The sequence below is a fragment of the Montipora capricornis genome, chromosome 3, assembly GCF_036669925.1.
Source record: "Montipora capricornis isolate CH-2021 chromosome 3, ASM3666992v2, whole genome shotgun sequence".
Lineage (NCBI taxonomy): Eukaryota > Metazoa > Cnidaria > Anthozoa > Scleractinia > Acroporidae > Montipora > Montipora capricornis.
This window is the reverse complement of record NC_090885.1, coordinates 28,214,745-28,229,222: the sequence shown is the minus strand read 5'-3', so window position 1 is coordinate 28,229,222 and position 14,478 is coordinate 28,214,745. Positions and strand designations below refer to the sequence as shown.

General features: G+C 39.8%; 2 protein-coding genes across 2 annotated transcripts in view; one reads left to right on the top strand and one right to left on the bottom strand.

Moving 5' to 3' along the window:
* Positions 1 to 6,441, bottom strand: part of LOC138042773 (uncharacterized) — an 11,033-nt gene extending 4,592 nt beyond the window's left edge. The window contains exons 1-3 of the mRNA XM_068888774.1: positions 6,340 to 6,441; positions 5,878 to 6,092; positions 4,889 to 5,011 (exon numbers count right to left, since the gene is read on the bottom strand). Of these exons, the coding sequence (XP_068744875.1) occupies positions 4,889 to 4,896 (8 nt within the window). The 5' untranslated portion in view covers positions 4,897 to 5,011; positions 5,878 to 6,092; positions 6,340 to 6,441. The remainder of the gene's footprint in view (positions 1 to 4,888; positions 5,012 to 5,877; positions 6,093 to 6,339) is intronic.
* A 1,339-nt stretch (positions 6,442 to 7,780) lies between these two features.
* Positions 7,781 to 10,631, top strand: LOC138040055 (5-hydroxytryptamine receptor 4-like). The gene is made up of 2 exons (XM_068885847.1): positions 7,781 to 8,042; positions 9,841 to 10,631. The coding sequence occupies exons 1-2, from the start codon at positions 7,823 to 7,825 to the stop codon at positions 10,629 to 10,631; spliced, it is 1,011 nt and encodes a 336-aa protein (XP_068741948.1). The 5' UTR covers positions 7,781 to 7,822.
* Positions 10,632 to 14,478: the final 3,847 nt, after the last annotated feature.

Genomic DNA, 14,478 nt, shown 5'->3' with positions numbered 1-14,478 from the left:
TGGCGTTAAACGTGAGGCAGGGGCACCCAACGAATCTGTTCCTCACATTATCTGTTCCCCAGAGGAATCTTGCTGGCTGGCAAAAATACAGGTGTTTCGATGAGCTGGCTGGGAAATTTTGTTATTGATAGAGGTTTTGCCTGGGAATTACGGACTTTTTTCTAACATTTCAACCCGAGCTGGCTGTAGAAACTCTGAAGACTGAGTACGACTAAAAAAAAAAAAAAAAGAAAAGAAAAGAACCCCTCCCCTCTCCCAGACAGTAGTCACAAACATACGACGGCTGGTCAGAGTGATTGCGCTTGCGGAAAAAAACCTGTTTTGTTCCGGTTTTGTTCGGTCGTTTCGGATCGCGGGATTTGAAAGCGCGCGAAATTCCTGGCTGGGAAATAAATTTGATCAGCTGGCTGGGAAACCAACCAATTTTATTTAGCTGGCTGGGAAATTTCTTGTGTGTCTTGCTGGGAAAAAGGAACAGATAATGTTTTCCCAGCAACACTGAAAAACACCTGAAAATGCCTTAATAACATTTATTTTCATTAACTGGGGTATAATAATACATTTTACAACAAATTGAATTTCTTGCTGCAACACCTAAGCCTGTGCAGAGAATCTGGCAATAAAATCACCTAAACTCCATACCACATGCGGATAGCACTACAGCTCGCATGTAAGGCAGCCGTGAAGGAGCATTTACTTTTTGGCCAACGGTTCCGACCACAAATGAACGTTTGTTTCCTTTTGAATGCCGGTTTATACTTTCTGTTTTATTGTTCCTGAAGTACTGTCAATATTAAACATGCCTTTGTAAGTATCAAATTATTGTTATGAGACAAGTACGCCACGGAGATAATAAAAGCGAAAAAAAAAAAAAAACCCCAATGCGACTGTGTCCTCTCGGGTCCCTTTCCAGCCTTTGTATCTAGATCTTGTTTTAAATTTTCGACACATTTGCATGTCCAAAAAAAGGAACGTACACACAGACTATCCTTTTTTTCGAGTTGAATCTTCTTCGACATCAATGGAAACTTCCTCAGTCAATGATCTTTTCCATTAATTTTCTCTTAATTTTATGCTGTCAAAATGTATTTGAATGCGGATTAACCTAAATGGTATACACCCATACCTACTGACAAAGCACCTACATTAGTTTGGCCTCACAAAGTCAATTTGTGAGAACTAATTATTTTTCTTGCAGGTGCATCCACACATTTGCAGTATAATAATTGGTGTTTAGATTGTGGTATCGTTAAAAAAGTTTTTGCCATCAAGTTTTTGTAGAAAGAGCTCAACCACGTCTCGAAGAAAATCTACGTATTTCAGGTAAGATTTGGATTCTACGGGCTCGAAAACTGTTATATTAAGGTCAAGTTTCTTCGCAGTTATATGAGCGCTTTTTTAGTAGTTCAGGGTGCAGAGAAGAAAGCTTGCGAAAATACAAGCACTCAAAAGGAATGCGATGCCGCGATGCCGGTGTCTTGCTTATCTACCTGATCTGAGTCTTCGAACTCATCCAACTGATTCGAAAGCACAGTAAAGGACTATGACAGGTCTCGCAATTTAACCCGCGAGGGATTCATGTTTTCATCAGGACCCGGTTGTTCAAAAGCCGATTAACGCTAACCCCAGATTAAAAATTAACCAAGGAGTTTATTTCTCTACTGCCAAATGCTGTTCAACGCTGATATTCGGCAAAACTTTACATTAGAAGAAGTCAATCTCAAAAAAACAAAAATAAGCACAGAAACTTTCAACAAAAAGTTGAAAACATGAAACAAAAGTTTACGCTAATCCTGGATTAGGTTAATCGGCTTTCGAACAACCGGGCCCAGGATTATAATTCAAGTACCATACCAGAGTTATAGGCGCGCGACCATATTTATTCATCTTGCGATGATGTCGATCGAAAATGTTTTCAGTTATTATCTTTAGAACCTTAAGTAAAACGTTAAGTGTTTTCAGTTCCCTCTGAGATAAATAGAGAGGGTTAACAACGACTACTGCACCGACAAGATTGTTTTTTTCCTCGCAAAATAGACTGCAATTAGTAAAACAACCAGTCTCAGCATGCGTTTGCCATATGGCGCCGTTAAAAAAAAAAAAAAAACAACATAAAATTTGAAAATTCTCGGTTTGTGAAAAACGCTCACACGTGGCAAGATTGTTTCGTTCTTTATTCAAACTTTTTCGCTGCTTTGCCCAGTTTTATTCTTGGGTACCTTGTTCACCTTTTGTTCTTTAATAAGCAAAACCTTACAAAACGTAATCTACGTCGAAAATACTATCTCTCTCGGGAGTCTGTTGTTGCTTCTGTTTGCTTTTTTTTGGGTGAGTTAAATGGTCAAACTGAGAAACCCTTCAATAACACTAACATTTTTCTCGATCGGCGCTGATAAAAAGTCTGCTACATTGTCATGCAAATACGATACACAAAGAATGTTAGTCCCGGGAGATTTGAATAGGGTACGACATTGAGTTAGCCGATTAGGTCTATGTAAGACGCCAAGAGAGTTTTTCAGTTTGAATAATTAATGACCTTGAACGACCTTTATAGTGCTTGTATTCCTGTTAGGTGAACGCCAGGTCAAGAAATACTCGTTGGCAGCCTCTGAGAGGACATCTTTATATCAATGCATTTGAAAATCACTTATTTGAATACCGCCGATCGACATACCAGAGGGTGGAGATTACAGCCGATCGAGCCTAAAAGCTCTGCCACTGCCGGTTGGCGAGCCGACTTCAAACTAACGTAATCAGGAGGTTATCAAGGGAAAGCTCTATTTCTACTAACTCTTTGAGTCAACCCTTCCCGAGTAAGGTTATTTTTAGGAACAGGTTTTTCCCGCGAAAAGTGTCATATCTCTCTTTACGCTGAGATGGTTTCGTTTTGATTGGCTGCGAGCTGAATTCCCCAAGGAGGGCGCTTTATAAATAAAAGGTTGACTCGAGTTCGTTGGCCAAGTATGTGGGAGATATAAGTTCCTCTTGATGAGCTCCCGGTCGACATAATTCAGAACAAATAAAACGCTACTTTTGGTTGAGAGGGAAAAACGGGAGTTCCCGGAAAAACCTCTCGAAACAGCATTGAAAAACCAAAAAAATTTAACCCACACAGTTGGAATCAATCATGGGACACGCTGATGGACAGCAATTGCTCGCACCTCCAGTGCGCCAACTATGCTCTGAAAACTGAAGCTCGCACAGCTTTCCTGACACTTTTGAAAATAAATTCCTGTTAAATTCCCATTCATTAAGTATTTGGCAAAACCTCCTTGAAAAGTGTATTTTACAATTCAATTGGTAATGTAAGGAATAAGATTAACACTGATCTTTTTTGTTGAAAAAGTGCGAAAGGTTTTAAGACGTTTTTAAATTTATGAAAGAGAAATTAACACTTCATTTTCTTAAAATAGCCGTAGGTCATATGTTTAAATGAAATATCTCATTTTCAGAATTGTAGATGGATGAAGACTAGGCGGTGAGTTTCTTAAGCAAAACTGAAGCGATCTTCTCTGATGGGATGCGTATCAACTGCTAATAAAGCGGGCATTTGAAAGCACCTTTAATTAAGTCGATATATATATGTTCTGTCATGAAAAATAGCTTCCAACCGAAAAGAGCAAGCATCGAGTTAGACTGTACAGCACAAAAGAAGATTACAATCGTGATTAAAAGAAATGTTGCCTGGAAATCAATAAAAAATGGTAAAGTTGGGTCCGCTGCGATAAATGGATAGCGAACGAGATAAAATTAAATTTTATCTGTTATGAGAAATTTTTATTTTATTCCAGAAGATACCTGATTGCTCAAAACTAAATAAAAAAACGTTTGCGAGCTCCCTCGCTAAAAAGAATTAACATATATATTCAATTGCATGTCAAATGCGCTTGCATGTAATTCTTTTAAGAAGCAACCAAATATGTGGTTTAATGCAGTGTGAAACAGATTAAATTTAGTGACAAATTTGATAAAACTCATTCATGGGTGAAGAAATCGGTTTCTATCGAATTTCCAATCCCACGTTGCCCAAAAAATTGTTGATAGTTGACAAATGAGCTGGGTAGAAAATGACCTTTCCCTGAAAAGCAAGGTTTTTATCTTGTTTTATTATGGCATATTTGTTTTAGTTTTAGAAGCAAACATCTGACATTTGTGCCTTGCCTGCTCTTTCAGTTTACAGAGGTGTCTTTTTATTACTTTTTATATGATTGTCATGATAAAGGCGAGTTTTTTTTTAAACCAGGTGCTTTGCATGGAATACGTGTTTATCCGGAAAACGTTTCGTAAATCTAGAAATTAAATAAAGATGGAAGGCTTGTCATAATACGGAGTTTTTTTTAGTCAAATTTCTCCGACTTAAAGCAACATTCTTAATTGATTCTTTTTGTTCTGATAGGCTTCTTTCATGATTCTTTTCAAAATGGGCACCTGTAACCGTCGTAAGCTACCAAAGGACTCTAGTCTTTACATCTCTAAACTGGGCTTGAAACATTTAATTAACAATTGTTGGCCGAAGGCGAAGTGATTATCCGTGAATATTCACCGAGACGAAGTCGAGGTGAATATTCACCGATAATCACTGAGCCTGAGGCGAATAATTGTTTTAGTATAAATACACAGGTGATTATTTCAAAAAAGAGAAAAAAAAAAAACATTTCAATGCGAAATCATCTTCACTTACAGTGGCAAAACGACTACTGGCAGCCTTTTTGTCCGTCGAGGTGATTATCGGCTGATAATCCGATATAGCGAGCCAATGAGAGCGCGCGATTTTGTATAATCACTTGTGTATTTATACTAATACATCTTATTCGATACCAGAATTATTAACTAACATTAATTTTTGAACGTGAAAGGTGCAAAACTCTTGATTAAAAGGCAAACTGACCTATACATAGTGAAATTCGTGGACCACACGCGTTGGAAGTCGAGTCGGGAGTATCCTTTTGTCGTGGGTTGATGGAATACGTGTTTATCCGGAAAAACGTTTCGTAAGCGTAAACTTTCAGGTCTAGAAATTAAATAAAGAATGAAGGCTTGTCATAATGATACGGAGTTTTTTTGAGTCAAATTTCTCAGGCTTAAAGCAGAGTTCAAACACTCGAACAAATATTGAGCTCTCATTTTCTTTGGCAATAAAATTGGATTCAAGGTTGTTTCTAAGTTTCGTTGGGTAACAAAATTAAGCAGCAACCCTCGTTTCTAGCAACATCAATAAATATTCACACCGCCATTTTTGCGCCATATTACTAACTTAAAGGCAACAGAAACAAACTCTCTGGGCCATTCGAACGGATCCGAGCGGAGGTAATTGCTTATCTTTACTTTCAATACTGAAGAGGGCTTCCACGATTCTCGACTTTTAATCCCTAGACAAAATGTTTCGTAGGCTATATCTCTAAGAGAAGCGGGACTTTAGTGAACGGAATAAACATGATACCTTTCAATAAAACTACATATTTTATTTTGATATGCCGGTTATACGCAAAAACAACTGGACTCGGCTGGTCGCCGCTGCAAACTTTACGCCGACCAATTGTCGCGTTTCTTTGTACAAGGGACATACTAAGCATCGCTATGAAGACAAGGGCTTAATTCGTAAGAACACTCAGAGCCTCAGAGCGTCATTGAAATCGCTGATTATAAGCCCACAATCTATTGATTCTTTGTAAGCCTTTGCCGAGTACCTACCCGTGATGACAAAGAGATATGAAAGGCATGATTTAAACCGCAGAAAAAGGACGTTGAGATTTTTAATCCCATCACGGTTATGAACCACGAAAGGAAAATTCGGACGGAGCTCTACCAAGTGAGCCAAGCCAATTGGAAGTCGATCATTCAATAGGAATAGGGCTTTATTTGTGAGTTCGTACTCACCCGAAAAGGATTCGTACCACCAACCGGTGGGCTCAGTTGGTCGAACATCAAGCTACTGGACAGGAGGTCGCAGGATCAAAAATCTCCGGCTGGATCAACCCTCGGGGTCTTTCAACAACGGAGGAGACGTCTGCAAATGCTTGGACTTTCTATTCTTCTCGGATAAAGACGATAAACCATAGGCCCCTTCTCACAACCCTTCAATGTTCACAACCCTGTGGTTCGAATATAAATAAAAGAACACACACACTATTGCCAAAGCGTATAGGGCATGGAGTTCCCGGTGTCGTGGTCTATCCTCTGTGGTATAGCTAGAACCCGGAGCCGTAAGTTCGAATAATGTAAAAGGTTGATTGGGCTTTACCTCTAATTAAATCTCTTTAAGTATCGTATCTTATGTAGATCATATTTATGAAAGACACTAGCTGATATACATGAACAGTGGAAAGAAGCGATACATACCCCTAAGACCAGCTGTCCTGTAAAGTACAAGTACAAAGTATCTCAAAAATTATGCCACACACTCTGTGAAAACAGTAATGCCATTAGAGAGCTTTAGACGAGTACAAGCTTTAACCACGCGAGGTCTGGTACTAGTATCCAGTCCAATTGTAATTTAGATTTTAATAATGTACCCTGCAAGTAGAGTCTTCTTCGATCTTCCAAGAAAAATCGGGGGAGAGGGGGGGGGGGGGGGGGGGATCAAATAACTGTTTCATTACACATTACTCAGAGAAACCCTAAAGAGCTCCTTGGCGCCCCTATCCAGTACTACAGTGTGCGTGATCCAACAAATTCTCTAGAAATCAGTTGGTTGCTTTGGAGATTCTTAGCCACTCAGATTTGATAGGAAAAGTACCGTATTTATTCGATTAAGCGCCCACCCCCAAGGACAAAATCGCCTGGCATCCACCCAGCAAGCCCTAACAGCTTCTCGCGCGACTGAACCATTTGCTGAGGTTACGCTGTCGATGTCGAGGAGGCAGCGCCACAAAGTTAACGTATTGAGCTGAGTGACCGGCAATGACATTGAAGTTGATTGAGAATTATGATAGCTAAAGAGACTTCTGTGAAGACCGAACAATGAGTTGTTAGTTCTGAGCATAGTTAAACCGAACAATGAACAGTTACAATTTATATGCTTTAATATTTTTTCATGTTTTGTCACAAAATAAACTTTTTACTTACTGAAAATGGTGAAAATTTAATAAGCGCCCAGCCTCGAATAAGCGCTCACTTCGAATGAGCGCCCACCCTGAAAGTCCAAAAATTAAATAAGCGCCCTGTGCCCGGTTGTTCAAAAGCCGATTAACACTAATCCCGGATTAAAAATTAACCAAGGAGTTTATTTCTCTACTCCCAAATGCTGTTCAACGCTGATATTCGGCAAAACTTTACATTAGAAGAAGTCAATCCTGAAAAACAGAAAAAAGCAAAAGAAACTTTCACCAAAAAGTTGAAAACATGAAACAAAGGTTTACGCTAATCCTGGATTAAGTTAATCCGCTTTCGAACAACCGGGCCCTGGGCGCTTAATCGAATAAATACGGTACATTAGAAAAATGAAATTTTTGGCAGCAGAGTTCCAGTTGCTTTGTTCTGACGCCTTGCAGCTGAGCAATTGGTGAAAATTGACTAAAGGTCAAACAATGGCTTATTTGCTCTGAACGATTCTAGCTCGGAGAACGATTTGTCGCCGTGATGCGAAAGCACTCGGAACTGTATAATATTATATATTATATACCCCTGTCGTTTTCCAGTGACTATAGTAAGTAAAAATGGATCTTGCACCGAAGCAAATTAAAATATAAATTTTGATTACAGGAAAGATGGAGCACTCAGAGAAAAAGCTCCGTTGTAGAATAGAAAAGTAAACAAACTCAAAGCAGCTACGAAAACTAACAGCACCAGCTGAAAGTAAAAAAAAACCCTCTTATTTGCAGTCATGGAAAGGAACAACAGTAACCCAACTCTGACGTACGATTCCAAACCTACGTCCAACAAGGATCTCGAGATAGGCCTTCACGTGTTGTTCGGTTTGATTGCAGCAGCCTCCTTTTTGAGCAACCTATTTTTCTGTGTCGTGCTTGTCACCAAACGGTCTTTGCTGAAGAAACCACACAATATTGTGCTGTTTAGCTTAGCAGTGGCAGATATGCTGACTGGTGAGTTAATAAGGAATAATAAGGAATTTTCCGCGTCATATTTGAAATGTAATTAAATACGCTTTACAGCACATTATTGCTGTCCCCTAAGTCTTCAAGACTGGTCAAGTTCAATTAAGATGCCCCTTTTATTCCAGTTACGGTGCACTTAAGGTGGGAGTAAACGTGAATTTGAATGGCATTTTTAGCGGTTTAAAGAAGGAATAAAAGAAAGAAAATATTTTTGAAACAGTAACAGACAGTTGCCCCCAACCCAATGCAACAGCACACCAGGTTGGTAGGGGACTGTTTGGGTGTCCATAAATCAATTTTTAACTTCAAATTCTAATTTTTAAACTACATCAAATCTGAACTATTTCTTTAAATTTCTCCACATTTTACTACTCTTTTGAGAAAAGCTATCTCCTCCCAAATATACCGAAAAATCGCCCCAAAAAATACGAAACACTCCAAAACATTTATTTGTGTTCTGAGCATAGGGTTTTCGTATTGCTTGAAACGCGAACGAGATATTTCCATGAAACCGATTTTAAGCGGCGTGAAAACAGCTTTTAGGTGTACCCCCGCCTTAAGGCATTTGGTGTGGTCCTTGCCAGAGTTTTACATTTCATAGAATTAAGAAGTGGGTTTATCAACTGGATTGAAATAGTAAATCGAATACCATTAAGATTCAAAAGCTGACGTTTTGTGCGTTAGCCCTTCGTCAGAGCGAATCTGACGAAGATGACAGCTCTCGAGTTTCTTTACGGTGGTCAATTTACCATATCAACTTAGTTCATAAACACATGATCTTCTTTGTTTCACTTCCACACTGACGCAGCACCACGGTTTCTTTAGAAACTAAAGCCCTTTACCCATTTGATTTCAGCTTATTTCTTGCCTGTTGGCTTCTGTTATTCAGCAAGTATCTAAAAGAGAGAAATCATTTTAGCGGAGCTCCGCGCGCGCAGAGCACCCTTGGTAAGAAAATATGGTGCCGTACGCGTACTACGGTGCATACGTCCACCCCTCCATGTCTCTGTGGTGCAACCCACGTGTTTTGGCGGGAACATCTTTGATATTGGACATCCATGTTATTGTTAACTGACACCTGTCAAAACAAGGTATCCACTGACCAGTATCATGCGACTATATCGCGGGCTCAAGTATAGAGCTCATCGGGTTCGGCTTTTTAAAAAACGTTGACCGCTGACCTGGTACTGGTTTTCGACTGGATCGCAGGCTCAATCCAGGTTAACGTATTGCAAGAATAAATAACACTGGAGCACGGCTTTTACGTTTGGCTAAATCTGTATATTATGGTTTTACGTTAAGGATCAATCATACTGCTTTTTTTCTTAATCTTTATTAAATCCTACAGAATCATCCCATGCGATGGGAATAATTGTTTTTCATTTTCCCACTCTCCAACTCAACATCGTCAATGCAGGCGATAAGAAAAACAGAGTGTCTGCCCAAACCTACTTAGCAAAAAATATTAACGGTTACCCACACTCAAGCGGAGTGTACTGACCGTACGTGAGGCGGCCAGGCAGAATTAATGGCTAAATATATAGCTCTATATATGAGATAATTTGGGGGACACTTTGTCGTTAATTGTCTGTATTCCGAGACACGAGTGATGTTGAAGTTGGGGAGAATAGCAAGGGGACACTTTGTGACGCTTATTGAAATTTATGTGCATCTAATTAGGAGCATCTTTGAACATATCTGCTTCATAGACTCAGTTTTTTGGTCTCATCGCGATGGAAAAGCTTACACGTCCGGTTGTGATTGGTGCATGTCATTCATTTTTCAGGGGTTTTCCTCGTGGCTACTCCAGGGTACGTCATTCCACGGTCGTATTACCCAGTCCCTTCAGGATTACGCGGCGAGATTTTCTGCCGTCTGTTAGCAAACCGCTATCTTCTATTCCTAATGGGAAAAGTGTCTCTTCTTCTGGCAGCGTGCCTCGCTATTGAACGTTGGTATTGCGTACTGAAGCCAATGCAGTGTAAAAACAAGTTTAGCCGGAAACGTATCGTCATCTACGTCATACTGATGTTCATTGTGACTTGCATTTTATCGATGAATAAGTTCTTTGAAAGCAGTGTCATTGGAAACAAGTGCGACTCCAAGAAAGCTCCTTACGGAAAGCATGGCACTCAAGCTTTTGTACTTGTTTATTCTTTGGTGGCATTTTACGTCCCTTGTTTCATAACTTGGTTTACATTTGCCCATATCACTCTACATTTCCCCTCTTTCCCAGGGCAAACCCAAGAGGCCGCCAATAAAAGGAGACGACAGAGAGTGCTTCTGCGCATGTGCGCTATAACTGCGGCTGCTTTGACTATTTGTGGTTTTCCCGCGCAAACCATTTATCTCCTCAGCCCGTTTGGCATTACCAAGATCGGAAGCCCTATTCACAAAGGTTTTAATGCTCTGTTGCTGTTTCATTCTTGCATAAATCCATTGATTTATTGGTCAACGAACAAGGAATACCGGAAGGAGTTTAAGAAGTTCTTAGTTTGTAAGACCTACCACACCTTTCCCCAGAGACTAAGTTTCAGACAGGGGATACATATGGCGACGCGTAGAATGGAGAGTTAAAAAAAATATTTACAGGTTTCTTTTATCCACAAATATATGCTTAAGTCAAACTAAGTATAAGTAACATTACGTGACCGAGAACTAACAGCAGACCCTTGTCACGTTAAACAAGCCAATTGTAACGCATGCAAAGCAAATGCATGCTTGCATCGGGCGTTGAACGCGGAAAAACAAGTTCGAAGAAGCCGCGGTTGGTTTCGGTTTTGCACTGATTGGTTGAAACTTTGGGCCAATGACTATCAGCCCATCAGAACTCAACACGCTGCGAAACGGTGGGAAATGCAAACGGCAAAGAAAACAAGACGTTCGCATTCAACCGCACCCGTTCATTTTAATTAATGTAATCACAGCGAAATTTAACTTTTTTGAAGCTCCGGATTATTAACCCAACATTCAAATTCATTCAAACCAAAGAAGCATCAGACTATGGCTGATTGTCAACCTGTTTGCATCAGTGGTATCTTAAGTTTCCTATATGTGCTTTCTGTCTATTTCAAGCGTTGGCGCTTACGTTTACACTTGAAATTGTATTAGCATTTGCTTTCGCACGGAGCAAAAATTTAATATCAGCCCGGTTGTAAGTTGGAAAGTTACAATTCAAAGACCCAACCTTTCGACACATCTGTTCAGTGTCTTCATCAGAGGTGATCTAAAGTTATCGCAAGAGACTTTAATAGAGCGGGTTTCAATTGAGTGTCGAAAGTAATTAGCGAATTTCTTTGGTTTTGCATTGCTTCTCTCAGTGATTGGTTCAAAGTTCTCGCGCCATTTTTTCAACCAATCGGTGGCGCCACCCTCGGTCATGGTGCCACCGGTCAACCGCCACCCTCGGTCATGGTGCCACCGGTCAACCGCCACCCTCGGTCATGGTGCACGGACCTCGCTGCGCTCGGTCCGTAACCCATGACTTCGGGCCAAATATTTTCCCGTCCGGCCCTCCCACTCAGTCAATAAGTACATAATAGACCATTTGGCTGGACTGGATCTAGTATCAAAAGGAGACAAATGCGGGGAAATCTTTTCACATACAAATTAATTTGTATGAATTAGCCTCCATTTCATGCTAGATCCAGTCCAGCCGTGAGAATTCGAAAATGGTCTTAGGTGGCAAAAAACCGCCATTATCACGGTTCAAAGGAGCGTGGGCTGCTTCAACCTCAAGATTTGGGGCAGCTTCTATTCTCTTGCGTTTGCGATTTGGAACTTTCACTGAAAAAAAATACAATATAGACTGAAATATGTACAAGAAGATGTAAATGTATATACACACCTAATCAACTGACTTTACTCTAATAAATTATACTTTGATCGTTTCCACTAAGTTTAGTATCTCCATGGAGTTCTCACTGGCTGTACTTTGTGCAAATTAGTGACTGGATTTCTCCAGCAGCTCATTAATGGGTGCCTTTATCCTCCATACTTGGCCTGGGAGGCAGACCTTTCCCAAGTAGATTTCTTTATAGGACGCCCGCTGTTGTAAAAGCCAATCAAAACAAAGCTATCGGAGCGTCAAGGGAAATATGATACTTTTCGCGGGAAAAAAAGCTGTTCCTAAAAATAAACTTACTCGGGAAAGGTTTGACTCAAGGAATAATTAGTGGAGATAGAGGTTCCCTTTAAAATTAATGAACTCCTAGTTTCCTCAATCTGTCTAAAGTCTTTTATCGTAAGCAAAATGATGTTTAAAAAAGCATTGTAACTAGGTACGCAATGGGTACATGTGGTTGCTGAATGATGAATATTGTAATGTATTGTACAAAGCAAACACCTGCATAATAAAAATTGCATTTTTTAAAAACTGTAACTTTATTAATACTTTCTTTTTGAAATCAACAATGCAAAGACTTCATTTTTAGGTACTTCTGAACTTATATTATACAATTTTATGTTTGTATATTTCAAAATCTCTTTGTAACTCTTTTCATAATGTTAATATGTAAATGTCACACAGAACGTTTAACACCAAGGAACGGTAACGGAATTCTTGGACGTAGTTCAATACATTTATCTTGCGAGTGGTATGAAAGCTGATCTTTAGGTCAACAATCTAAGACGTTTCGTGAAATAGTTGAACGTTGAACCCAGATGAGGCAATGAAACTTTGGAACTGTAGCGACAGAGATTGTTTGTTTTTAATCCTGTTCAATATGACGTTGATGTTAAAGTTTATTGTTCCTTTAGGGTAAAAACAGAACAACTGTTGTGACAACGTTAAGTTCACCTTAGAGTTTGAAGAAATGGAAGAGATTCCATTATTAGATGTCCTTGTTAAACGCACTGCCGACAACACTTTCATATCATCCTTCAGGGGCCTTTACACCAAATGGAACTCTTTCACACCTCGCAAATATCACTTATCGTTTTTTCCGGATTTGCTCCACGGCTTTCCTACTACAATCTGCTCTTGATGTCCTCTTCTACAAAATGGTTACCCTAAAGGAACAATAAACTTTAACATCAACGACATCTTGAACAGGAATATGAACAAACAAACAATCTCTGTAAAGTCTGTATCTACAGTTCCAAAGAAAGATGTAATCCTTGGTTTATTGCTTTATCTGGGTTCACAGTCCAACTATTTCTCGAAACGTCTTAGATTATTTACAAGTACAAGGAAGGGTTACGTTTTTGCAAACGTTGACCGTACAAAGTTTTGCAAAAACGTAACCCTTCCTTGTACTTGTACATATTAATTGCCGTGACGTCTTAAATTTCCACGACCAGCTCCCGTCTGACCTTGTAGCTCAGTCGGTAGAGCAGCGGTGACCTAACTCGAAGGTGGGTTCAATTCCCACCCTGGTCAGAGCATTTCTCTGTCCTTGTGTGGGCCCATTTCCATTGGTAGTATTGGTAGGGCTAACGCTCACAAGGTCTACATAGGTAGAAAATTAGCACTTCACAATACTCTCTAATAGTTAAATCTTAGATCATCTACTCGATTGTTGACCTGAAGATCATCTTTAAGAACACTCGCAAGATAAAATCCTTTTCCTTGCAAAGACCACTTGAATCTCTCTCAAGTCAAAAGTCATATGTAAAGCAAGCTGCTGGGACTGTGACGATCTCTATATTGGAAAGGCCAAACGAAGATCAGAGAAACAAAACACTACCTGTAAAGATCATCTTTCAGCTATCGCCGACCATATCACAACGACTGGACACAACATCAAATGGGGCAATTTTGATATTATTGCATCGGGAAAAACAGATTATCATTGTAAAATAAAAGAGACAGCTGGAGAAAAGGGACAGCTCTAGGAGCTGAAGCCCCCTATGAATTCGAACGTTAGCAATGAGAAGTTGTTACGTTGTCAGTAACAATCAGCTACTGTCAATGCTTTCAGGGTGTGACGCGATCAAATTTCGCCAGCGTCCGAAAGAATCAACCTCCAATGAATGATTGTCAACAGAAAGACGTTCATTTTCGAAATACTCCCAGGATTTGCCGAATTACATAACTTACGGCAGTTGCAACATTATGACTGCCATTGTATAGCAACGGCAGCCACAAAAAGGATGACAAACCAAAAAAATTGGAAAACAAGGTCTGACAAGACTGGCGTTTCTAAAACGAGGGTAAGGGGTAAGACCAAGGGTCAGGGTAAGGGTAAGGATACGAATACAGAAAGTATCCTAAACATGCATAAAAGCTAACCTTAGGCCTAATTAGGCCTAAACAAAAGTTTAAGGTTAGCTTTCATGCATTTTTAGAATACTTTCTGTTTTCGTATCCTTACCCTTACCCTTGAGTGGTCTTACCCTTACCCTCGTTTTAGCAACGCCGCTGACAAGACGAATGTAAGTTTCATTCCGTGCTTCTCATTGTCAATTTCACCTAGCTTATACA